The following is a 26,879-nucleotide window of genomic DNA, read 5'->3' on the forward strand; positions in this document are numbered from 1 at the left end:
TGGAGCGCTACAACCAGACTTTACTGAGTATGTTGGGTACATTGAAGGGCACAAAGAAAACCCACTGGCATAACTTCGTTAAGCCGCTTACTCATGCTTACAACTGTACCAGAAATAACGTCACAGGCTTCTCCCCATATCAACTTATGTTTGGGAGGCAACCCCGTCTGCCCATTGATATTGGTTTTGGACTACCAGTAACCGACAAACAGCCCCTCTCACATTCACAGTATGTGAAAAAGTTGAAAAGCCATCTTGAGGAGAGCTACCCAGTAGCCATCAATAACTCTCGCAAAGTGGCTGACAAAAACAAGAGAGGTTTGATAAAGTCATTCGTGAGTCTACCTTGGATGTTGGAGACCGAGTCTTAGTCCGCAATCTTCGTCTCAGACGTAAACACAAACTGGCAGGTTTGTGTTTACAAACCTGCCAGTTTGGTGGGACAGGTGGGAGTCGACAACATATATAGTCACCAAACGAATGGGAGAACTGCCTGTATACTCAGTGAGACCAGAAAAAGAGGTTGGACCTCTGAGAACACTCCATAGGGATCTCTTACTCCCTTGTGGTTTTCTCTCACAGACAGAAGAAGAGAACCCAGAGCGCATTAGTAAACCTTGAAAACAGCCGAACCAAGGAAATTAAAGGAACATTTGCAAGGAATGTATTTTTGTTTATATATTTTTTTTTCCTTATGGACATTTTTCAGCCATTTCATGGTGTTTAAAGATAATTGTTTCAGACCTAATGTTAGGGTCTAAATTGTGGAATTCCTGAATATTCTTGATTGCACTGAAATCTATTTTATTTTTCTACAAGGTTGAATACAGTTAATCTTAAAGTTAACCTGTGGCTCCAGTTAATCATTGTGTTGTCATTTTATTCTTTCCCTCCTTACGAACCTAGTGACTAGTCCATATCTGAATACTCTACTGCCCACTATGGTTACAAAACTTGGCGAGCTAGCCAGGAGGGATTTATTTGTGACACAACTGCACTTTTGCAACCTTGACAATTAAAGTGAACCATATATGAGCAACTGCAGCAACTTAAGGTTCATTTGCCATTCATTTGAACTGCGTTTCACTTTTATTTTTGGTGCATTATTCTTACAAAATGGAAGTTGTGAAATCACAGAATGTTAAAGGGAAACTTCCCCCATTTCCATTAAGCTTTGTATCGTTAGAAACCCACTCATATTTTTGAATGGTCGTGCATCATTTCCTTATTTCCACCTGAGACCGGAGGGATCCCTATCAATCTCTTAACACTTCTTGTTTTAAATGACACAATATGACGATTTTTGTGTCATTTAAAACAGGAAGTGTAAGAGGGGAGGATTCTCGTAAGACTACAAGCACTAGTCCCACCATAGGGGGTGGGACTTTAATATGTCTATCGGTGGGATCCACTGACGCTACAGACCTACTAGATCAGTGCCAGTGGGTGGGACTTCACCAGCAGAAATTAACATCCACAGCGTCTGAAGCTAAGCTAACAGACGCTGTGGAGAAAACTGAATTAACGACAATGGCGGAAGGTACTGGATCTGATATAGAAGATGGGGATTTCGAAGATCTGATGCTCGAATCAGATGTTCTTGGCAACCTTTACGAGCCGCAATATAGCCGAGCAGCTGAAGCTGTTAGAGGAACAGGAGGCGGCTGCTGTAGCTGCTACAGCCGAGGCAGAAGACCTGCCTGACGCGGACGAGGAGCCCGGAATGGCTCGAGCTGGGGCGGATTGGTGGTGCCTGTGCTCTCACTGTGCGCCTATGGACACAGAGGTAGAGTCCGTCTGCTGCAAAGAATTTCAAAGATGTTGATTTCTTCTGGACGAAATCTCTGAATCAGACGAGGACGCGAACGTATGTGTTGTGGAGCATCCTAGTTTCGCACCGCATATGGACAGCGGCGTCCTGGAGACCTATTTCAGAATCCCAAAGGTGATCTGGAAACGTCAGCCAAAGCCTGCAGGGACGAACGGACGTCTGACTGTAAAGTTCTGTTACTATTGTGGCATGTTAACTGCATAAAGACCATCTATCGCTAACTGTGTGCTCAATGTTTTGTCTAGACCAGTGGTTTTCAAACTGTGAGGCGCGCCTCCCCTGGGGGGCGCCAGAGTTCTTCAGGGGGGGAACGCGACGTGAGAAAAAAATAAACCAGAAAAAGTAACAGAAAAAACACAAAGAAGAAGACGTGCTGTATTCGAAATCGTTCCCTATTCACTCACTCACTATTCCCTATATAGTGTTTATGAAATAGTGCACTATATAGGGAACGAACAAACGAGAATTCGGACACTACGCTGAACATTTCTAAACGTTATTTGCGTCAGTAAATGCGCCGGGTATTTGTGTGATGCAGACAGATGCGCCCACATCATGTAAACACACAAACCGGGCACCCACGAGGAAAGCTGGAGGTTGTATTGATGTTGAATTGACGTCCATCAACATTTAGGGAACATCGTATGTTCACTCAAATTTGGGGTATTATCACGCACTTTATAGTGCGTGAAATTTACCACTGAGAATTCGAACACCATTACAAAATGGCGAGCACCCTATAGTGCACTATATCCGTGATAGGGAACGATTTCAAACACAGCTACGCAAACCTCATTGCTCGCACTAAAGTTGAGGTGGGCTAAACTGGCAGTTTACAGATTAAGATGCTCAAATGTATTTAAAAAACGTTAAGCAAAAACATGCTTAGATAAAGATGTTAAAATGTGTTAAGAAATGTGTTTAAAAACACGAAAATGTTTCAAAAATGTTTAACATTTTTTAAAAATATATGATCAGAGATGTTTAAAATATCATCAGAGATGTTTAAAATGTGTAACATAATTAAAAGATCTTTCAAAACAGGGATTTAGAAAAAAAAAATTGATGGGGGGGGCTCAGCTGAAATTTGTTCTCTGAGGGGGGACTCACTCTCTCATACTTTGAAAACCCCTGGTCTAGACAATATCGCCTAACAGCCTACCGACACTTTCTGGAATGGGTCCTGCAAGGCGAGAGATTGGGCAGAGGCTGTTGTGTCGTTTTACCTACTTGGGTCGTGCAGACCATCCGACTAAAATATCGTGCTCCAGACGGCCAGTACTGCGGGTGTCACACCAAATTTGTACCGGGTGCCAAATTTGTACCGGGTACGTAATCCATACGTAATCCATTCCAAACCTGCCTGGCAACAGATCATCGCGGACGATCGCGTCGATTGACGTAGGAAGGTTCAAGAACATTCGCGAAGTCGTTCATTGAGTTCAAGAACATTCGCGAAGTTGCGAGAGCGTGAGAACGTTAAACACTCGGTTTACTACACATTAAACACAGAGGTTACTAGCTAAATTCGATTAAACCATTAAATGCAATACAAATATAAAGTTAGGAATGCTAATAAATGTAATTTGTAAAGTTAGGGCTATTTGTCTTGTCGCGCTCAATGAACGACTTCGCGAATGTTCTTGAACTCAATGAACGACTTCGCGAATGTTCTTGAACCTTCCTACGTCAATCGACACGATCGTCCGCGATCATCTGTTGCCAGGCAGGTTTGGAATGGATTACGTATGGATTACGTACCCGGTACAAATTTGGTGTGACAGCACCAAGAAGCTGACAACGCTCAGGAAGAACTATAAGTTTCATTGTTTACACTTATTTTTTTGTTTATATTTCTTTTAATAAATGGTTCAAATTCACGTTGTTGTAGTCCTTAGTAGTGTTGCTACTTAGTAGATTTGCTCACAGGTGTCCTATGTTCTCCAGTCACATACAAAGCGGGGAACATAGATACGCTCCCAGCATATAACGGGCAGCCCACCCATGATACTTTGGACTGAAGGTGTACAAGGGCAGGTGCGTTTGATTTAAATCTTCTGCCTGTTTTTCCTTCTGCTCTCCAAGTGGCCTCCATTCGGCGTATGCTGCGATGTAATACCAAGGGCTAAGAGGAAGTGGAACTACTTATGAAACGCATCCAGGGTTAAGGTTGGAGCGTTAAGGTGAGGGGGTTAGGGTCAGGGTAAGGATAATACAAAAGCAATGCAACATAAAGGCAGGAACCAGTGTATTATGTTTACAGTGATATTAACATACACCTTTTGTTGAAAATGTCTGTTCTCTTAAGTGAGTTCTGCTAGCTAAATGCTAACAGGTTAGCAGGTTAGTTAGTTTAGCTAAGCCAATGCTACAGGAGTGTCATACTAGCATGCTAGATGGAAAGAATCTTCTCAAAATATAATAGATAAAAAATGATTCATTATTATTATTATTCATAACTATCCAATATCATATACAATTTACAAAATCCACCTTCAACAGATGTCACTGTAAATACGTTGTGCTCACAAACGTCAGGTTAACAACAAGTTAACCCTTTGTTTCAGATCGAATTCAAACACTAAAGAATGTATGCAGGACTTAAATATTTTTACTGTGCCATAAAAATATTATTGGAGCATTTCAGATATATTTTATTAATGCCACCATAGCTAAATGAGGCTAATGGTTAACGTTAATAACAGCTGTTAGGGCTAACGTTGACTATGTAGTGATAGCATATAAAGGTAGCTCATTCTTAATAAGTAGGATGGTCAGATATAGCCATCAGATCAGTTCAAATACAGCAGGTGGGGAAATTAAAACTTTCTGGTAACATGCTGCCCACTATTTGTTTTTGTGGAGTTGAATTTGTGTGAATTTGCCAAATTTTCTGACTAATAAACGTTGGTTAATGCAGAAATAAGCATTATTATATTGCATCAGCTTAGGGGTAGGGATAATGTATGAATGACTTCCTCAGGTAAAGGAAATATATCCCTTGTTAGCACTAACAATAAGTAAATGATTACTTGAAAGATAACTGTTAATACTAATTACTTAATTCTTCATTAACATTTAGTTATGGTCCATTAATGTACCCATATTTTAAAATGCTACCAGTAACCAGTTACTGTTGATTATGAAAAAGGCCAGGATGCATCCGCAAACATTGAAGTATAATCAAAATTATAAAATGTAAAGGGAGACATATTTGAACAACAGTTTTATGATGGGTTTCATCTTTGCTTTTTTTTTTATTCAGCCCCAACAGTTTCAACAACACATCTGTAGAAACACAGGCAGAGGAAATGTTTCTTGGAAAACAAAACAAAAATACTACAAAAACAATCCTGCATTTTATTCAGAAAACCAATTTTTTAATATATATTTTTCAACGTATGTTTGAATTATTAGAATCCCACCATAATAAAAGAAACAAATAAGGAAAACATCCAACTAGTTCAAATGTAAAAAGTGTTTTTGCATTTCCTATGTTTTCTTTTAATCATAGTAACTACTAACCCAAAATCAAAATGTTACAATAAAAAAAAAAACATTCTTACAATCTAATTTGTACAAAGAATTCAACCTACTTAAACTCATTAATTAAAATTATTTCCTATTTTGCGCACATCTCTTAATCAATTCTTTTTTTAATCAACAAAATGGAAATGTTTAAATAAATAAATACATTTCATTGAGAAGTTCTAACCAGCTCCAATTTGGATGTCAGAAATCTAATTAAAATATTTCTACAACAAAGTCTAAAATTGGCAATTTTATTTATTTTTTGAGCAAAGTATTATTTGGAATGATACATTTATCCTAATTACTTTTTTATTGTTAACAATGACATCAAAATCAATTTTAAGAAAAAAAGAAAAATTGCAATTTTGTTATTACCTTCAATCTTGTCACATGTAAAAGTTGTACACCAAACTGTTTATAAATGTATGAAAAAATAAACAGTTCAAATTGTTTTCATTTGTGAAAGATTTGAACGGATTCTGAGTCTTTCATTTTTCCAAGTTTCTAAGAGCACCAATAAAACATAAATATTAATAATACAAATTTGTACCTACCACACACACACACACACACACACACACACACACACACACACACACACACACACACACACACACACACACACCAATATAAAACTTAAACTAAAATCACATTTTCTTACTTCCTGGTTTGTGTGTTTTCAAAGAAAACAACCTTTGAGAAAAAGTCCTCTATATATTAAACATATTCGTCTTGGTGGTGTCCAAGGGCAACGGTTTGCTACACGTCGATGATCTCGTCGGCGGTGCCACCACAGCGCAGGCGGTAGCGGCTGGACCTCCAGCTGACCGTGGGGTCCAACAACGCCGACAGGAAGATGTGTAGCGACAAAGACTCCCTGATCAACCAGGCCAACGAGTAGTCCAGCTTAGAGTAGCTCAACGCCCCGCCCTGAAAACACACAGTACCAGACATAGGTAACTGGGATCTTTCACCTCAATATCCTATGTATTTAAAGTGCACAAAATAATTATAGAGTTTCACTTTTTAATCCAAATGTAAAGCTGTATAGCATCTGACGTGGTCGGGATGGAGGGGGTTATATTAAGTGGGTGCCTTGTGGGCATTTGGAGAATTCTCTAATTCCTCCATTTATCGGAGACAAACGCTTTTGAGGTTCCCTGTTTGATAACTAAAATAAGTCCATCACAGGCTGTGTGATGGCATATCATAGCATACAGTGTTTTAAAAACCAACCTTTATTCGAAAAATACAGGGCAAGTAAATATTGGTTGGTAGGGCAAACTGCTACCGAGATTTATGATCAATACATTTCAAAGAAAGCGATAATTATAGGTCTATGAATGTAGTTGACCAATATGGAAGTACAACGGGAGTGTGTGTGTGATTTAGTGCATGTCGTAGTCAACTAAACAACTAGTCAGTTTGCGGCTGCAGTGGTTTAAAGGGTAATTCCGGTGTAAAATGGATTTGGGATATGTTTTGTATGAAAACGAGTTGAAACGTTCGTTTTGGAGCACAAAAAACGCATATGGACGCATTCTTCAGTTGGCTGTTTTTAGCAGATTTTATCAAAACGCTATAAACTTGGAACGATGGGGGCACTGGTTATGGTAAAAACTAAATCGCTATTTTAAACCACTTAAAAGGCTAAAAGTAGCCCGACACTTCTTTGGTAGTATAATAAGGGTCTTAACATATAAAACGAGGCATTGAGAACTTTGTAAGTGTACAGATTGTTTATTATAAAGGACATTTTATACACACAATACCATCAGTAGATCACACGTCGACGCCATTTTGTTTCAAGACTTGACAGGTAGATTGACGAACACAGAGATTATGACATCTATCAGCAACACGCAAGCTCTGTTCGTCAATCTATTTATCGAGCCTTAAAAACAAAATGGCGTCGACGGGTGATCTACTGATGGTATTGTGTGTATAAAATGTCCTTTTTAATAGACAATCTGTACACTAACAAAGTTCTCAATGCCTCGTTTTATATGTTAAGACCCTTATTATACTACCAAAGAAGTGTCGGGCTACTTTTAGCCTTTTAAGTGGTTTAAAATAGCGATTTAGTTTTTACCATAACCAGCGCCCCCATCGTTCCAGGTTTATAGCGTTTTGATAGAATCGGCTAAAAACAGTCAACTGAAGAATGCGTCTATATGCGGTTTTTGTGCTCCAAAACGAACATTTCAACTCGTTATCATACAAAACATATCCCAAATCCTTTTTACACCGGAATTACCCTTTAAATTTGGCCCGATCCCCAACATGCCTTTACTTTGGAAAGTATTACCCTTGGAGCAGATACTTTTGGGGGTTTTAAATAATGTCAGCAGAAGATAATTGTGACCGTCCTCCCTGCGGTGGAAAGGCACAGACTTCCTCCAAAAGGGTGTCTGGCCAAAGTTCATCGCTGAACTGTCACAGGCTGAGGTATGGGTATTAAAACTAGAATAAGAATCCCTACAAATACAAAATAGGTATCAGGAGCTTCATTGTGAATACCTGATCATAGCTCAACCTAGATAAGCCCTATAGATCCTGAATATGGATCTTACCTAGGTCTGGTGGATGAGATGGGGGACTTCTCATCCAGCAGAAGAGAGCATGCGACTGCTGTTTGGCTGCCTTTTCTCCTACCCCATCACATTAATTGAGTAAGCTAGTTTGTTTTGTGGGATGGAAAATAAAACTGACTTTGGTTTTATATTATGCGATTATTTGCTATTGAAATCATTCTGTTGGTTGGTTTGACTGATGCTCAATTGATCTTAAATTCCTCAGATTCTCAGCTTTCATATGACATATGGTTTGTGTGACATGAAAAATATAGTTTACGTTAGCGTTTCGCTTCTACCTGAAATACAAAGGATATGCAAGAAGCAGCAAGCCTTTAGCCACACACAAACACCCGATATATAGCAATCATATTTTCATCGATTAATAATTGTAGCGCCAGTGTTACAAGAAATAACCATTTTAAGCTTAGCATTGTATTAAATATTGACATTGTTATGCTCCGCAACGTCTGAAATGGTTAGCTTTTGTGATATCCACCTTGGGCTAGAGCGTGAATAGAACGTGCTCAAGCTCTAGCCTCAATGCAAGTCATTGAGACCAACGGAAAATAAACAAAGTTAAACTGTGATTAGATATATTTGAAGATACAAGTGTGTTGATTTGGTTAGAAATTGACCCAGTTGTAAAGTCTAAAGTAGTAGGGAGGGTGGGGCGAGGCAGTCCTCCCATTGTAAAATGTTGAATGGTAGCGTGCAATTCCAACTAAAATGAACATTTTAAAAGTGGAATGGAGTCTCTAGGTGAACAAATGTTGAAGGAGTAGGGTCCCAAAAATTTGTAGAGAATAAGAAAGAAAGAAAGAAAACAAACAAAGAAACAAAGAAACACACAAACACACAAAGAAAGATAGAAAAGGGAACAAAGAAAGAAAAAACAAAGAAAGAAAGAATAAAGCCAAAGAAGAACAATAGTTGAGCACTGCATGCAGCATACACCTTATAACCAATGATTACAATTTTAGATAACTAGATAATAGGGCTTGGTAAAAATATCGATTCATCAATGCACTGCAATTTATTTGTTCTCGATTCAATTTCAATTCAGAATTATTTTGAAATCGATTATTTCCATAAAAAAAGAAAAGAAGCATACTCAGTCATTGTAATCTAGATGCGAGTATGCCTAAATGTACATGCCCTTTTACATTTGTCCATGTTATGATTATTACTTTTATGCTGCAAGTTTAGCTCAGGAACAATACTATACAAAGGTGTATTCCCTTTTTGCTAGTTAAAGCACAACGAAATGGTTTTTCATTTTGAAATGGTTAATTCTAAATAATATTTAGGTATTTTTGTCATCTGCACGTATAATTGAATCAATATTGAAGCAATTGGATAAATATCAAATCGAATGAAGACCTAAAGAATCGAATTGTGAGGTCCCTGGCAATACCCAGCCCTACTAGATAAGATTATAACTTTGAGAGGCCAGTACCTGGACTCCTCGTAGTTGGACATAGTCTGCGATGAACCAGGCGAGGCAATGACAGAAGAAGAACACCATGATGTCACACCTAGAAGAACACATCATCATCATATAGATTGATTTACCATCAAGTTATTAGAACAAGTGAGCGGTTTTGAAAGGTTTTGAACTATTAACATTAGTTCAAACCAACCGATCTTGGCATTTTTTAAAATCTTTAAAAGGGTTAGCATGTTAAAATTAACGCTAGCATGGTTAAGATAAGGGCTAGTTAAGATAGCAGCATGGTTCGGATAAGTCAAGTGTGGTTAAGAAATTGGTTAGTTTGGTGAAGAAACGGCCAAGTGAAGTTAGGATAACGGTTACTTTAGTTAAGGTTAGTGTGGTTAAGTAAAGGGCTAGGGTGGTTCAGATAAATGTTAATGGGTTTAAAATAATGAGATATCTGTGAAGTGGCCCTGCTAAGCGGTTACCCTGGACGTAGAATACCTAGCCAGTAGCAGCTGATAGTATCATTGTGCCAGCAGCCTAACATCAGATAGCCTTACAATCACAGCGCTGAAAAGAGAGTGGAATTATCTATGTGTTTGCAGACAGACAAACAACAATCTTGTTATATTGTTACTGTCACTCGTTTTGATTAAGCCACTATTTGAATACACGTTGGAATTCTTATTTTGTTTTCCCCGCACATGAACAGGAGCCAGGCTGCATTCTTCAAGTCAGTGGAAGACGCTAACCAAAAGAAAATGGCTAGCCGGTGAATACCCCTTCTGGAAGCACATGATGAATATGGAATTAAACGAATTGAACTAAATCTGGGTAAGACAGGTAAACGCAATATAACAGATATCACGGCATACAGCTTTCAGAAAAGGGTAAGTGTGGTTAACATAGGTGTGAGCGTGTGGTTAAGATAAAATTCAGACCTGGAAAAAGAAAACTGAAGGGTAAGGGTTAAAGACCTGAAGACGTGGTGCGCTGCCCAGCCGATGAGGAGGCTAGCCACAAAGCACTCCGAGATAGGCTCCACCACCGTACCCGGAAGCATGTTGATACGTAGTTTAGCCCATCTAGAAACACAACACAGACAGTTAGATTAGCCCATCTAGAAACGCAACACAGACAGTTAGATTAGCCCATCTAGAAACACAGCACAGACAGTTAGATTAGCCCATCTAGAAACACAACACAGTCAGTTAGATTAGCCAATCTAGAAACACAGCACAGACAGTTAATTTAGCCCATCTAGAAACACAACAACACATACAGTTAGATTAGCCCATCTAGAAACACAACAACACATACAGTTAGCTTAGCTCATCTAGAAACACAAACAGTTATCTTGGCCAATCTAGAAACAACAATACCGGTAGTTAGCTTGGTCCTTTTTGAAACAACAACACAGCTAGTAAGTCAAGGCAATAAATTAAAGGCATATACACGCAGATGAAAAGGTAATAGCTCAGCACACTGACAAACCTAGATTGCAGTTATTGTATACAATCTGCGTTTGTAAGATGAAACTTGTTTATATTCACCTGATCATTCGTGACTGGAATTGACCAATGGAGTAGGAGCCCGAGTTCTGCATCGCCACCTGAGTTGCCATGGCAAACCTCCAGCCTCTTTAAAATAATAATAAAAACAATAATAGAAAACAATGGAAGTTTGTTGGCATTTTCAGCAATGAGCTAACCATCCAATATGTCTTATATGCCTTGTACAGTGCGTGCGGCTGAAAATGTGTGCATCTGTGTAAAACTTAACATGCTCTCCATGGTTTGTCTGAATCTATTACACACACGCAATAACGACATCTTCAACAACATCTGTGGAAGCCCCTTTTCTCAATCAGGAAGTGGTGAAAACACATCCTGTTTTGTATTCTTTGGTGGTCTCAAAAATATAGACGACTTCATCTGGCTTTCGCTTCTTTGATTGCATCCCTATGTATGCGATGGGGTCCTTCAAGATTTTTGCTAGGTTGCATTGATGATAAAGACCAATGGCTGTGTTGCTTATGTGCTGCAGTTGCCCAGATGTCAAGCAGATTGAGACGTCAAGTGGGTCCGGACGTCAAGTGGGTCCGGACGTCAAGCGGGTCCAGACTTCAAGTGGATCCGACAACTTAAAAAACAGGATAAGGCCTTGAAGTCGCTATTGAAATGTAATTTAAAATTGAATTGTTTCATTGTATGAATACAATTTAGTCCCATTAATTTTTATTTTTTGAACGTTAAATGTTTTTTGCATTTTTAGGATCTCTGGTTCGCAGGCCATACTGTTTGCCAAAATATGTGTGCCTTCTTTTCCAGGAATCGGGAAAGGATTGGTTCAAGATGCAGAGGAAGACTAAACTTCCAGAACACGAAATGAAGACCTCATGTGCTACAAGATAGGTATAAAGGGAGCTCACGATTGAGTGAGTACTGGAGCAGCATAGAATAGCTGCAGTCCTCTGTCCATTGTTCCCAGAAACTTTCTTGGCAAGTCATAGAAGTGCTGGAATCCATTAAGAATGTTCTCCATCCTCATTGAATTCACTGATGCAGTATCCAGTGTGCGTGTGTCTCATTTGTCAAGCATGTTCCTCCACAGCCTGGTCCTGGCTGTGGAGGAGGACAAGGACCACTCCAAGCCCATCAAGTAAAGAACCCTGACATATCTTTGAGGAGAAGTAGGCACACAAAGGTTTAAGCTGAAGCACACTTCGGTGGACAACTTCACCATCATCAAAGACAGGGTGGAAACAGAGATTGTTTCAACAAAAGAGAGAGCAAGTAGCTTGATTTCTGAATAGAGTAAATTAACCAACATTTGTTGACTTAATTCCCATTTTTTCATGCACTTGTAACTTTCATGTTGCCTATCAATTTGTACATTTTGATACAGAGAGGTCAAGTAGACCCAGAGGTCCAGTAGCCCCAGTAGACCCAGAGGTCCAGTAGCCCCAGTAGACTCCAGAGGTCCAGTAGCCCCAGAGGTCCAGTAGCCCCAGTGGTCCAGTACACCCAGTAGACCCAGAGGTCCAGAGGTCCAGTAGCCCCAGTAGACCCCAGAGGTCCAGTGCACCCAGTAGACCCAGAGGTCCAGTAGCCCCAGTAGACCCCAGAGGTCCAGTACACCACAGAGGTCCAGTACACCCAGTAGACCCCAGAGGTCCAGTACACCCAGTAGACCCCAGAGGCCCAGTAGACCCCAGAGGCCCAGTACACCCCAGAGGTCCAGTACACCCCAGAGGTCCAGTAGCCCCAGTAGACCCCAGAGGTCCAGTAGACCCAGTAGACCCAGAGGTCCAGTAGCCCCAGTAGATCCCAGAGGTCCAGTACACCCAGTAGACCCCAGAGGTCCAGTACATCCAGTAGACCCAGAGGTCCAGTAGACACAGTAGACATAGAGGTCCAGTAGCTCCAGTAGACCCCAGAGGTCCAGTAGACCCAGTAGACCCAGAGGTCCAGTAGACCCAGTAGACCCAGAGGTCCAGTACACCCAGTAGACCCCAGAGGTCCAGTGCACCCAGTAGACCCCAGAGGCCCAGTAGATCCCAGAGGTCCAGTAGACCCAGTAGATCCCAGAGGTCCAGTAGACCCAGAGGTCCAGTACACCCAGTAGACCCCAGAGGTCCAGTAGACCCAGATATCAAGTAAAATAGATGTGAGCATACCTGTCGGCAATTGCTTTAGCCATAAAGTAATCCTCAGCGATGTACTGAGCGAAGGCCCCAAGGCCCCCAGCCTGGTCCAGCACATCCCTCCTCATTAAACAGGACATCCCAGTCACACACTTGATGCCCATCACATTAGCAGACAGGTAGGAGCGAGGATGGGATGTCCCAAAGTACACCTGTACACATGATAAACATATAAATACATCACAGAAGTCTCCTATCTGAGAAAAGCATTTCTAGACAAATCGAAGAAGTGCGCCATGAACTATTGATAGATATATTGATTATCCAATTATTATTATATAATAACCCATTATTCAGCCATGAACATGTTGGTTGTGCACATCCATAGACGGTGTGACAATATTTAGGTGTTCCGGCAGCTAGTTAATAATATTAGTTTTACTAGCTAAATTGCTGGTTGTGTCAGTACTGTGCTAGCAGCTAGCTATGCTACTAGTTAGTTATGCTCATATTCAGCCTTGTTTAATTGCTAGCTGTGCTTGTAACCAGTTGTACTAGTAGCTAGTGATGCTAGTACTACCAATAACTAGTTATGCTATTGGTTCCTTGTGCTAGCAGCTAGTTGTGAGCACTCACCTGCTCCAGCGTAGCGGCAAAGCCCTGTCTGTCAGCGACGTACGGCAGGCCGTGGACCAACCCCACCTTCTCCGTCATCTGATTGGCCAGGTCCGTCAGGGTGTCTGCTTTAACTGGAACACACATCTCAGCCTGTCACATCTTAGCCTATCACAGCGCTACACCCATCTCAGCCGTGTATAAAGGCTGCTCGGTGGTGTAGGACCACCTGTGGTCCTACACCATGAACATTATATTTTTGTATCGGAGAGTGTGATCAAATCCAGCTCGTCACTTTTTTCTTTTGTTTTAAGAAAGGAGACAAATAATTAATAAAATCACGTGACACATAATCACAAATTAAGGTAGGTTTGTGGAATTTCGAGGAATATGCTGACGTGAGCTCCGCTTCATTTGATTAATCTGGGGAGATATGGTCCTGCCCGCCACTTGATCAGGAACAAGCATACAGGGAGGTGGGCGTGTCCTAACCGCTAACAAGCATACAGGGAGGTGGGTGTGTCCTAACAGCTAACAAGCATACAGGGAGGTGGGTGTGTCCTAACAGCTAACAAGCATACAGGGAGGTGGGTGTGTCCTAACCGCTAACAAGCATACAGGGAGGTGGGTGTGTCCTAACAGCTAACAAGCATACAGGGAGGTGGGTGTGTCCTAACCGCTAACAAGCATACAGGGAGGTGGGTGTGTCTTAACCGCTAACAAGCATACAGGGAGGTGGGCGTGTCCTAACTTCTAACAAGCATACAGGGATGTGGGCGTGTCCTAACAGATAAAACATACAGGAAGGTGGGCGTGTCCTAACCGCTAACAAGCATACAGGGAGGTGGGCGTGTCCTAACCGCTAACAAGCATACAGGGAGGTGGGCGTGTCCTAACCGCTAACAAGCATACAGAGAGGTGGGCGTGTCCTAACAGCTAACAAGCATACAGGGAGGTGGGCGTGTCCTAACTTCTAACAAGCATACAGGGATGTGGGCGTGTCCTAACAGATAAAACATACAGGAAGGTGGGCGTGTCCTAAGAGCTAAAAAGCTCAGATGAAATCTAGTGTAACATAGGAAATGGGCGTGTACTTACCTTTGATGCCGCTGTCACATATCCAAACCAGGCCGTACTTGGCACCCTCATAGGCAGGCATCAGGTTGTTGATCTTGGGGTTGATGCCCACTTTCTTACCCCCTAGGAGACAAGGACACACAGACTAGGAAACCAAAACATGAACTTGAAGACAAGGAGTATGGGGATAGGCAGTGTCTAGGTAGTTGGAATGATAGTGGGGATAGTGTCATAATTAGTTGAGATATAGGCCCAATCTCAATTCTCTTCACCCCTGTTTTTTAAGTGGCTTCGACTTGCCCCTTAAAACAGAGGGCCATGGGGAATTCTTCCCCTACAACCCTTGTAGACCAAGTTACATCGTAAGTAGTCGTCGACTACTACGGCATATACGGAAATAGACGCAACAAGTTTGTTGCCAGTTGTTATGAGTTTCCCAATACCGTCTTCAGCTGTGGTGGTTTTTCTTGTGTGGGTTTTAAACATATTTTTGTGGTTGTCAGCCAATCGCAGAGATGTGGAAAAAATAAGACTTATTCGACGACTGGGAATGCTGGTGGATCCTTTTGAGGTATATCGAATATACTGCAAAAAGGTTTTGTTGTGGTTAGGCTAGCTACACACCTAGTAAAATGCTGTTCCCTACAAAAGTAAAGAAATTCCCCGAACTTACTTTGGTCTGGAATCTAATTCACTTATTATGTGGCATGAGCATGGTGCGTTTAATGACGTAGTTATCTGGTCAGACAGTGTAGGGGTTTTGGACACTTGTGAATGCATGTTGGAGTGATCGTATACCACAAGTGGTATTGATAAGACCAGTTGAACTGAACGATAAGGTCCTACCTATGAAGAGGCGGGCGTCCACCGCAGGGTACTTTCCCAGAAGCTTTTTGCAAACGTCAACAGCAGGGTCATCGTTATCCTGGACACACAGTAGGATCTCATACTACACACACACACACACACACACACACACACATTGTATAATTTAGCTGGTGTACGGCATAGTAGTCAAGGGTTGACTGTAGCATGGGGTTAGGTAGTACCTTGGTGTTAGGTAGTGTGGTAGCTAGTACCTTGGTGTTAGGTAGTGTGGTAGCTAGTACCATGGTGTTAGGAAGTGTGGTAGCTAGTACCATGGTGTTAGGAAGTGTGGTAGCTAGTACCATGGTGTTAGGTAGTGTGGTAGCTAGTACCATGGTGTTAGGAAGTGTGGTAGCTAGTACCATGGTGTTAGGAAGTGTGGTAGCTAGTACCATGGTGTTAGGAAGTGTGGTAGCTAGTACCATGGTGTTAGGAAGTGTGGTAGCTAGTACCATGGTGTTAGGTAGTGTGGTAGCTAGTACCATGGTGTTAGGAAGTGTGGTAGCTAGTACCATGGTGTTAGGAAGTGTGGTAGCTAGTACCATGGTGTTAGGAAGTGTGGTAGCTAGTACCATGGTGTTAGGAAGTGTGGTAGCTAGTACCATGGTGTTAGGAAGTGTGGTAGCTAGTACCATGGTGTTAGGAAGTGTGGTAGCTAGTACCATGGTGTTAGGTAGTGTGGTAGCTAGTACCATGGTGTTAGGAAGTGTGGTAGCTAGTACCATGGTGTTAGGTAGTGGGTAGCTAGTACCATGGTGTTAGGTAGTGGGTAGCTAGTACCTTGGTGTTAGGAAGTGTGGTAGCTAGTACCTTGGTGTTAGGTAGTAGCATGGTGTTAGGTAGTAGCATGGTGTTAGGTAGTACCTCAGTGATAGCTGGTACCTCAGTGATAGCTAGTACCTCTGTGTTAGCTAGTACACCTGTGTTAGCTAGTACCCCTGTGTTAGCTAGTACCCCTGTGTTAGCTAGTGGGGTAGGTAGTACATTGGTGTTAGGTAGTGGGTTAGGTAGTACCTTGGGGTAGTCCAGGGTGAAGAAGGTTTCCAGGTTACTAATGAGGTTGGGGTCGACTCCCTTCAGGGGTTTGAGCAGCGAGACGGCGGGCAGCTTGCAGTATGGCTGCTTCTGCTCTGGGTGGCGCTGGTGGAGGTGGAGCCGTCTAACATACGCACACATACACACCAGTTAACATCACACACACAGCAGGGGAGCACTCCTAGACTAACCCTGGTAAAGCATTGACTCTAACCTAGTCAAGGGTTTAGTTTAACCTGGTACAGGGTAAACCTTGTTCCAGGTTAACCCGGTTAAAGGGTTAACTAACCTAGTAATAGGTTAAGCTGGTAAATGGTAAACCTGGTAAAGGGTAATCTCTTTCCTGGAAAAGGGTTAGAGTTAGCCCTCACCCTTTACCAGGGTAACTATGGTGCAATGGATCACACGACTCACCAGACTTAGATAGATTACCAAATAGAGAACACAAAGCAGAGTGGAACGTTCAGTGTTTGGGGAAGCATGGCAAATAAAATAGGATTTGACCCCTTTCTGGTGAAGATCGGACTAAACGGTTTTGGGTTCACTGGCTCTTTAAGTCTAATTTGTATTTATTCAAGTTGTGCATGGGGTGATTGCATATACTCAAATGCAACACAGATGATAGTGTGAGAGAGTGTGAATAACAATGCAACACCAAAATGCATTTGCTGTTCTCTTCTATAGTGACAGACACTTCAGAGAAAGGCTGCTTATGCATCCACCTCAAAAAATGCTGAATACCTCATTGCAGCCCTTAATACTACTATGCAGGACAAGGACATAATGCTACTTCAAATGGTGGAGAGGTTTCCTGAGGCTAATGAAGGTTGCCGTGCCTCACCATGGTTTTGTTTCATGATTGTTATGCGTTCATTTACTTCACAACACTACGGATGGGTTCCATTTTATTATTTCCCCACAACATTAAAAGGTCTTACTTTTTTCCCATTATTGTTTGTATCGTGGTTCCAGTTTTAGTGAAAATTAAAGACTGTAATTGGTAACATTTCTTATGCAGGTATTATTAATCACTGCACTGAATTCAATCCCATGGTTTAGTGCTGGAAGTCTACAAGTTCCTAATGTGGATGGCAGCCGGAGCTACTTGCACTGCGGGATGTGAATATCGGTTATATTTGGGTGTCAAGCAACGAAGTTGCGAGACAACCTATTGTTCTCGTACGCTTTCCTATTATTATTATTATCCTTCAGTGGGAGTCTATGGCAGCCCATAGAACGCCTTGGTGAAAAGTTGTGAAATTTGGCACACTGGTTCAGGACAGTCCCATTAGCCCATGAAGCAAAGGGCTAGCTTGAGGTCGCTAGCTCATCAGCTCTAGCACCACCAACAGGTCAAAGTTGGACATGCATTCATGTTTATAACTTTTGACCCATTCATCCAATATTCACAGATACAAACAAGATATCATTGGATTCCTTGATCCAAGCCGAGTTCAACGCACCCTATGTCGTCGATTTTCGCCATGACGGATTTTCAAATGTTTTATGTCAAAAACCTTCAAAATGCTACCTATCACAAATTTCGTCCAGTCATCTCGAAACTTGGCACACATGATCTTCAGGCCATGCTTGATAGAAAACATCGAAGGATTTTTCAAATTCAAAACCGTTGGGCCGCTACAGCCATCAAATTCGACCGCGAAGCCGCCAAACAGGAAGTTAGCCAGGAAGTTGACATATCATATCCATACTTGGTACAGAGACCTATGACGTCATTCCGGGGACACTCAATGAATTTGGTGACCATTAGCCTCTAGGGGGCGCTATAAATAACGAAGACGTGTTTTAACTCCTCTCTCTTCACATGAGTATATTTCAAACTTATTTTCTATGTCTGGTGATACTGTCAGACTGCCCCATATAGCTCATAAAATATTTCCCATGGCAACATCAAAAATTGGCCGCCATGTTGAAAGTTGTCAAAATCAATATTACATATCAACAGGACACAAATTATGTCCAATCATCATGAAATTTCCCATATATGATCTTCAGACCAAGCTGAACAAATGTGCCAAACTGCTTTTTCTAATTCAAAACCTTTTGGCCATGACAGCCAATCAAACTTGACGGCAAAGCCACCAAACAGGAAGTAAGCCTGTTCTCAGCATCTCTTTAACATATCATAGCCAAACTTGGTACATAGACTCATGACATCATTCTGGGGGCATCCAAACAATTTGGTGACCTTTGACCTCAGGGGGACATCAAACAACAACGACTTTATTTACCATTCCACCCACTTACATAAACTGCAATTCTTACTGGATTAGATGCTTCATGAACCACCTCCAGAACGGATGCTTGTTAACATTGCGTCTCTGTTAGGGATATTGTTCCGAATATCCCTATGCATTTGTGTCATTTGTTCTGTCGGGCAGACGATAATGCGCCCTTACCTCTAGGTAGGGTCATTTTCCATTTGGTAAAGATTGACGCGTACTCGCATAATGCTCTAGTTCATTCCACCAGCCGTCGTTATTACCGATTACCGAGTCCCATTATGCTTGACACCCACATTGCTGCTCGCAGCTATATTATTGGTTGCTTTTGATAAGAGGGAATTGTGCAGTTACATCAAAACTGTTTCATTTTATATCCCAACTTTCTATGAGAGAGTGATAGCCTTTTTTATTTATTGAAACACTAAACAAGTGTTTCCAAAACACACCCACTTATCCTAATCCCCTCCACTGCAGAAAGCCATTGCTAAACTATTTTACACTATGTAAAACTCCAGTATAATTGAATATTCTAAATGTATAGAATATTTTCGTGAATGGATGCTGCATAAACTCGTCTTCACTAGGCTATATAGGTCAAGAAATCCATCGGTCTTTCACTGGTGAGATTATATAGGAATATGCCACCCATTCGAATCGGGTTGATCGCGTTTTTATGGCATTTCTCATTTGGTGTAAAAGAACCTTTAGCCGTAACTTTTTTCGGATTTATTTTTCATGTTTGATATCCGTTTTCTTGAACAACCCCTGGTCATTCTTTGTGTATCCGAACAACTCCCACACTGATGAATGACAGCAGGCAGTTTTGGGGTAGATCCAAAGCTTCAATGCTTGATCCCCCCTCAAACATAGAACATGCACAGCATTTCAAGCTGGTGCATGTCTGGTGTAATTTCACTTCTGTTCTGTCCCTAGTCTGCATGTTGCACAGACAATTTAAATTGTCCACCGTGACTTTTCAATAGCACATATTACATATAGACATATATAATAGTGAAACCGGTTAATCGCTGCATCCCTTCTCACTACAAAGAGCCATCAAGAATATTGTTTTCCAAGACTGAAATCCCAAAGCTACAACAGGTTCAAGGTGATGTTGGAAAATGTTTGGCTCGAGGCACATGGTTCGCTGCATCTACTGAACTCTTGACCAGTCGAAGTGGGCGTGCTCAACCCTACATAAGCTTCAATATCCAAAACCTCACCCAAGACTGACAATTGGAATCAAACTGCCTGGAGGGACAGTTTTTCCCAGAAGATCACTCAGCTCAAAACATCAGCGTTTTTTGAGCATATGCTGGGGGATGAACAAGAAAGATCTGGTCTATATAACCACAGACAACGCAACCGACATGATCAAGGCTTGGCTTGGGTGCCTAAATTTGAACCTGGCCATCTCAAAGGCTCTCAAAATCAGCAGTCCAGTCCTGCCATCATCTGGTTCAAAGAGACCTGGAAGAGAAGGACTGAGGGAAAGGCCAGCCAACACTCAACATGCAACAAAAAGCTCTGATCCATGATCCAAGATGCTGGAGCGTTTCATCAGCCTGTCTGTGTGACACTTGCTGGAGAAAGAGGACAAAAGGATGCCGATCTAAGTGTCATGGAGTCACTGCGCCGGCTCCTTCAACCTCTGAGCAAGTTCATAGACGCACTTGCCTCAGAGACACATATCACCTGTGATGTTCTTAGGACAAAGAACAAAGCCATCCCTGCCCAAGGAGATGGTAATGAAAAGGCCTAAGCCACAAATACAGAGGAGGCAAGAAGTGTCATGGACATGGCCATAGTGGATCGCTGTGTACAGGAGGGCTTACAGCTGGAACCTGCAAAGGTGAGGGAAGAAAAACTGCACACCAGGAGCACCTTCACCCGCCATCAGAGGGGAAAGTCCTGGCTTTGTTGCTGCCAAATAGTGAGATCTGGGTCTAACCGTCTCTGGCATTCATTCAAGCAGAAGAGGATCTAATGAGTTGGTGGCGGAGCCATGCATCAGAGCTGCCTCACCTTGCAAGGATTGCCATTAAGCTTTTGTGCCTCCCAGCAGCCAGCCTGCCATCAGAGCAATTGTTCAGTGCCAGCAGGCTCATTGTCTCCCCTCGCAGATCACAACTCAATCCAGACAAAGTGAATATGCTGCATTTTTTCATTTCAACCTCAAGTGAGCAAAGATGCATACATACAGGATGTAAGGTCAGCAGGAGCACCTTATTTGTTAATGAAGATGAGAACAGACATACAATGAGTAGGGCTGGCCCGAATGCCATTTTTCAGGCTTCGAATACTCGTTCTAGAAAAACACACCATCAAAAACAACATTAATAATCCCTATATACTCCCTGTAACCGATTGACAGTATCTGCATATTTTGTTGAAGATTTAATAGCTTTTGAACGTTAATTAGTAGGTCTAAGTAAGTTGGAGTTCCTTACTTTTCCCCCGTGGAAGCGAACAGCTGTTGTTCCGTTCCAAATCAGCTGTCCTCTGCCATCTAAGCAATGTCAACACCTGCACATAGGATTTGTTTACATATGGTTGTATTGTACTTTCATGCAGATTGCCTTGTTCAAAATGATTGGTCACGATAATCATGATGTTAAATGTACATTCCGTTTCATCTCTACAATCCAGTCTACATTGTAGACTGCCCTTTCGTCAATACAACCAAACTAGTAGCCTGATTCACACAAATGACTTAGAGTCAAAAGAGAGGCACATTATCGAGAATCCTTGAAGTTTGCATTTACAGACGCATTTGCCAAGGTGTTGGTAGGTTTTATATTTTGGAAGTCAATTTGTCTGTCTCACAAAACTTCTTTTTTTTGTACTGGAATTTGTGCAGACATTGTTTTAAAACAAAGTGGGCGACCATGTATTTAAGGATTTTTTTTATTTTGCTTGGGTACAAAAGAAAATAGGCCACTTGTTTTGTTAATCGGAGGGACTGTGTTCATTGAATATGTAATAAGAACTGATCCTGTGGGGAAATTATATTCCCTGTTGTCAGTACATACTTCTTCAGTGTTAGATAATCAAAGACGTTCTTATCCCATTGACAATCATCGGTGCTTGGTTGGCCACCATCTGCAAGACCCCATTGAACCCAAAATCCACCTTGGTCATCCTCCCAAGGGGGCGGTCCATCTGGTTCACTGAGATTTTCCTTAGTGATGCTAAATTGATCACATGTACAAAGCAAGCTATCCGTGGCCCCAGCACAGCATCAGTCACGGCAATTACTTGGTTCTTGGTGTTCCGGGTCGACCAGAATATTGCAATTGAGCATCTCTAGCTTTAACTCTGCTACTGCACTAATGCGGTTTCACACTGGTGCCAGATTGGGGCCAGTGTGACCCTCATAGCGGGGGTGTTTCCGTAGCATCAAACTTCATATCTCCCACTCTGCTGTGGGTTAGTGAGCAGTCATGTATTTTTCCGTTGTCCTTGAGCTCAAACCGTGTGTGCTGAGTAGAGGATGGAGGATGCCTTGCATATTTCGACGACAATCTGGAGATTTTCATGCTCATAGAGAACCGACAAGATCTTCATACTATAGCGGAGAAGAGAAGGGAATTCGTAGTGTGGCTCAAGCACTTTCACCATAAAAAAGGCTCTGTTTAATACAATGGAGTATGGCCTCATTTCTCCAGCGATAAACATCCCAATAGATTTGGTTTTAGCTTTGGCATGGTCTGATACTGCAGCAAAGGGCTGCTTAAATGCAGTGTTGAAAAGTTGTTGTGCCTTGGCTGCCGCCATTGACATGCCAGGAGGATGTTGGTTAGATGTGTGGCCATGATTGATGAACTTTCGTTCTCATATGGCACAATGTACTAATAGGGGAGTTATTTCACTAACAGTGATAAAATGATTACTTTGTTGACGATCATTAAAGAGAAATCACTACGTTTAAATTTTTTTTAAAAAAAAAACAGTTCAAAAAGTTAGAGCGGCAGTAAATCGGTGTTTCATACCATGGAATTAATGGGGGGAATCACATGCTGGCCGATTCGTGGGAGGGGGGATCCGAACGGATCACTGATCCGTTACAAAACTACGTTACGGTCAAACCTGTTTAACCCTAAACTGGTAAAGGGTTAACGCAGCCAAGGGTTATCTCTAACCAAGTAAATGGTTACCATAGTAAAGGGTTAACTCTAACTTGGTAAAGGGTTAACAGGGTAAACCTAGAAAAGAACCCTCTAAACAGGTAAAGGATTAACTAAAATATTACTTATAATTTGTCATGGTATAACTAACCATTACAATATAGATTATGGTTTAATGTAAACTTTAAATATTCAGATTGCTTAAACATCACTTCACTGAGATGTCTTCCAATATCCTAATAATAAGAATCTTTTAATCCACCAGTTTGAGTGAGCCATACAACATATGGTATACATTAAAGACAGAAATGAGCCATACATCATGCACGTACACAATAGCTAAGGCCATTAAGACGCAGTTTCACCCACACATTTATAGACCTCACATATTTCTTACCAATTTGATTATAAACAGAATATCATCCATGTATAAACGTTATAGGTCACATTGCATGAAAATTTCACTTTATTTTCTAACATTATTATGAGTTCCACTAGCCTGCCTATGGTCCCCTAGTGGCTAGAAATTACGTTAGGTGCAAAACGAGCACTACGTATCCTGCTCCGCCTTTGAAAAATGAAAACTCAGACGCTCCGATTTCGAATTTGGCCCCTTATGTCGTCATAAGGGGCCAGGTTACCTGCCCTTTCTCTGCCTTGCCCGCCCAGAGAATTTGGCCCGCCAATGAGACAATGAGCTACGATTATGCGAGCGCCACATGTGTGTGAATATACACACAACGCAAGTGTTGTACACTTACACACTGCTGTTGGTGTTACGGCGCATAAAACGCAACAAAAGGTAATGTAAAATGTAAAGCTCCCATTTGGTGAAAAGACTAGACTGCGTTGGGTTCTCTGACGTCTCTGGTACTCCCACAACGAGACTCATAGTGGGGGTTATCTCGGCCATGGTTGAGAAAGAATTTGGGAAAAGGAACTTTGGCTTTGACTCCCTGAAGTCTAGATTGAACTGCGACATTGAGGAGGAAGGGATTGTTGCCCGGAGAACCCGACAAAATTGTTTGAGATTCATAATATCATCCGTTGGCGCACAGAGCTTTCGGCGGTGATAATATATATTATATAGATATCTATATATTATATTATTTAGATATAGAGCTCTAGGACTTCCGCCGGAGCACCCGGAGTGTTTTAGAATATTTACAGAACAAGGCCAAAAGCTGTGTGCGCCTCTGGATGATATCATGAATCCGAGCCATTGCGATACATCCACTGTAAACACTAGTGCATGGTACCGTGGCCGCAAGCTGCTCAGGGCCACACCCCTCCACCTTGACCCGCCTCTAAAACACGGCCCGTTTGTGGAAAGCTCATTGTGGGACTGGCTCGTAGTGGCTGTAATTCTGCACCAAGGCTGGATTTCTTGAACGTCGTCAAGTACTGTATTAGGGGCCCATTAACCCATTTATAAAAGCATCCATAAAGTAGCATGCCATGGGACCTTTAAGTTTGTCATTATGGTAAGTCGAGGTCATACATCATATGTAGATATGTCAAGGAGGAATTGCCGAGGAGGAATTAGGTATTTTGTTTACGGAACGATGGTTACATGCCGGTAACCCCACTTTAACATGCCAGTAATCACACAGTAACAGGACACACAGTAACATGCCAGTAACCCCACAGGTACATGCTGTTACCCCACAGTAACAGGCCGGTAAACCCATGATAACATACCATCCAGTAACCTGCCAGTAACCCCACTGTAACATGCCGGTAACCCCACCGTTACATGCCGGTATCAACGCAGTTGGATTGGGCGTAGCTCTATGAAATTCAGATGACTATCGATACCTCCGAGTTTGCAGCTGACGTGCACCGAGTTAGCATCGTTATTAACAGCGTAGTGTTGTTAGCATCAGGCATAATAATATTAATGTTATTAGCATAGTGCTATTGGCAGTGAGGTTAGCACCAGTTAGCATCACTCACACGTAGATGATGGAGATGAGGTGCATGAGCCACAGCACGCAGAACAGGCCGAGGCCGAACACGGACAGCCCCTGCATGGCCAGGTCCATGAGGGCCATGGCCGGCTTATCCCCCGGGAGGACGCGGCTCTAGGGGCGAGGTGTGTACGGGGAAACGAGACGTCGAGCAGGTAAAGAAGTCCACGGTCGGTGTGGAAGAAGCTGCGGCCCGGATGTCTCCTCCGTCGATCAGCTGACTGCTGGGTGCGACCATCACGAGACTTCCGGTCCACTGGCGGTTGGTTCCGCCCCTGAAAAAGTAACAATATATATATATTGATATAATTATAATATGCATTGGTATTATTAGGGACCAAGCACCTACTGTGTAATGCACCTAATGTTATTGCTGATTTAAATTATTTTCTTACTCTTGTCCGGCCTGTTCGGCTGACGTTTTACTAGGTCCTCCTTCCTGCTGGACATCTGAGGCCGCATTCATCAACAGTGCGTCGAAATGGCTCTAAATTCTCTCTTACGAATGAAATGTAGGATGTGCTTTAGTGCAGAAAAATCGGTAATTGCCAACCGTTCGCAAGGCAATCGTACACACATCAGTAAGTAATCTATCTTGATAAATCCCACCAGTTCTTAAGGCTATGCTCGTGCACGCTCAGGCCATTTGCATTCAGAAACGACTCCAATTATCCATTTTGCATTCAGAAACGCGTCCAATTAACCATATATGATCAAAGGAAACGGAAGTCGACCCCCCCGCGAACCAGCCCCGGATAAGCGGTTTGAAGATCATGAGGATGTGGGCGCAACACATCACTCATTAACCATGTGAAATGTGTTTTTCCATTCACCTCACCTATTGTAGATATCAGTAATTCCAGTAAGAGATATCTACAACGTCATTTAGCCTAGTAAAAACTGAATTTAAGATATCTGAAAAGGGACGTGTAGATATCTTGAATTGAGGTGAATTAAACTGGATTTATGACTAGTCAGAATCAAATTGTAGATATCTCTAACTGGAATTACAGATATCTACAATTCAGTTGCAGATATCAAAAATTCACATAGTGGGTATCTGCAATTGAATTGTAGATATCTGTAATGAAAAAACCCATAGACATGAATGGCAAACGTGACGTAATTCCTCCTAGGAGGAATGTCTTTGTGGATATCTGAAATGACAATTGTGGATTGGAAGAATGTAGTTGCGGATATCCAAAATGTTCTTTTTTACTAGGCAAAACTGAATTACAGATATCTGCAACACATCCAGTCATGCAAATTTATGTCAAATTGGCTTGCAATATTATGACGTTTGAGATATCTTTACCTTTTATTCTGCCTAGTCAAAATTGAATTACAGATATCTGCAATTGTCATTTAAGATGTGTGATGAGTTGAATGTCGTTTTCAATGACATCATTGCAGATATATGTCGTTTCGATTAGTCAGAATCATGTTACAGATATCAAGAATGAAAGTTCCAACTAATCAAAATGTTAATTCCGGATAGTCAAACTTAGTTGATAAATATCTCGTCGGCCACGACGCTGAAGTTTGCATCCGGTTCGCAGCATCCGATTCGGCAGTTAAGGAAAAGGTTAAGGGATTCTTAACGAGCGGCATTGAGCGATTGATTCTTCGTCGTTTAACCTCTTCAGTCGCGGTAAAGCCGCTTTAATTGGTCTAGATTATCTAAGAGAGTCTAAACAGTCTTTAAAACACAGTTTACAATTTATTTAACCTTTATTTGATTAGTTTAAATACTAGGGGTGCAACGGATCACAAAACTCACGGTTCGGATCGTGTCACGGTTTTTGAGTCACGGGTCGGATCATTTTCGGATCAACAACAATAAAAAAGATAACAAGACAAATGTGACTTTAAATAATTCTTCAAATGTGTAAAAACTAAATAAAGTGAAAAATTAGGCAATAA

General features: G+C 41.8%; 1 protein-coding gene across 2 annotated transcripts; it reads right to left on the minus strand.

Moving 5' to 3' along the window:
- Positions 1-5,069: 5,069 nt before the first annotated feature.
- On the minus strand, positions 5,070-25,168 carry ugcg (UDP-glucose ceramide glucosyltransferase). Of its 2 annotated transcripts, none has more exons than XM_079755871.1 (10): positions 24,943-25,168; positions 16,593-16,737; positions 15,558-15,660; positions 14,733-14,834; positions 13,656-13,768; positions 13,053-13,231; positions 10,927-11,013; positions 10,351-10,458; positions 9,395-9,473; positions 5,070-6,292 (listed from the first exon to the last, which is right to left on the minus strand). In XM_079755871.1, the coding sequence occupies exons 1-10, from the start codon at positions 25,038-25,040 to the stop codon at positions 6,122-6,124; spliced, it is 1,185 nt and encodes a 394-aa protein (XP_079611997.1). In that variant the 5' UTR covers positions 25,041-25,168; the 3' UTR covers positions 5,070-6,121. The 2 variants fall into 2 exon arrangements, 1 of the variants encoding a protein (XP_079611997.1); XR_013812621.1 differs by having other exon boundaries at positions 6,276-6,292; positions 10,078-10,458.
- Positions 25,169-26,879: the final 1,711 nt, after the last annotated feature.

The sequence above is a fragment of the Pollachius pollachius genome (assembly GCF_949987615.1).
Source record: "Pollachius pollachius genome assembly, chromosome: 18".
Taxonomy (NCBI): domain Eukaryota; kingdom Metazoa; phylum Chordata; class Actinopteri; order Gadiformes; family Gadidae; genus Pollachius; species Pollachius pollachius.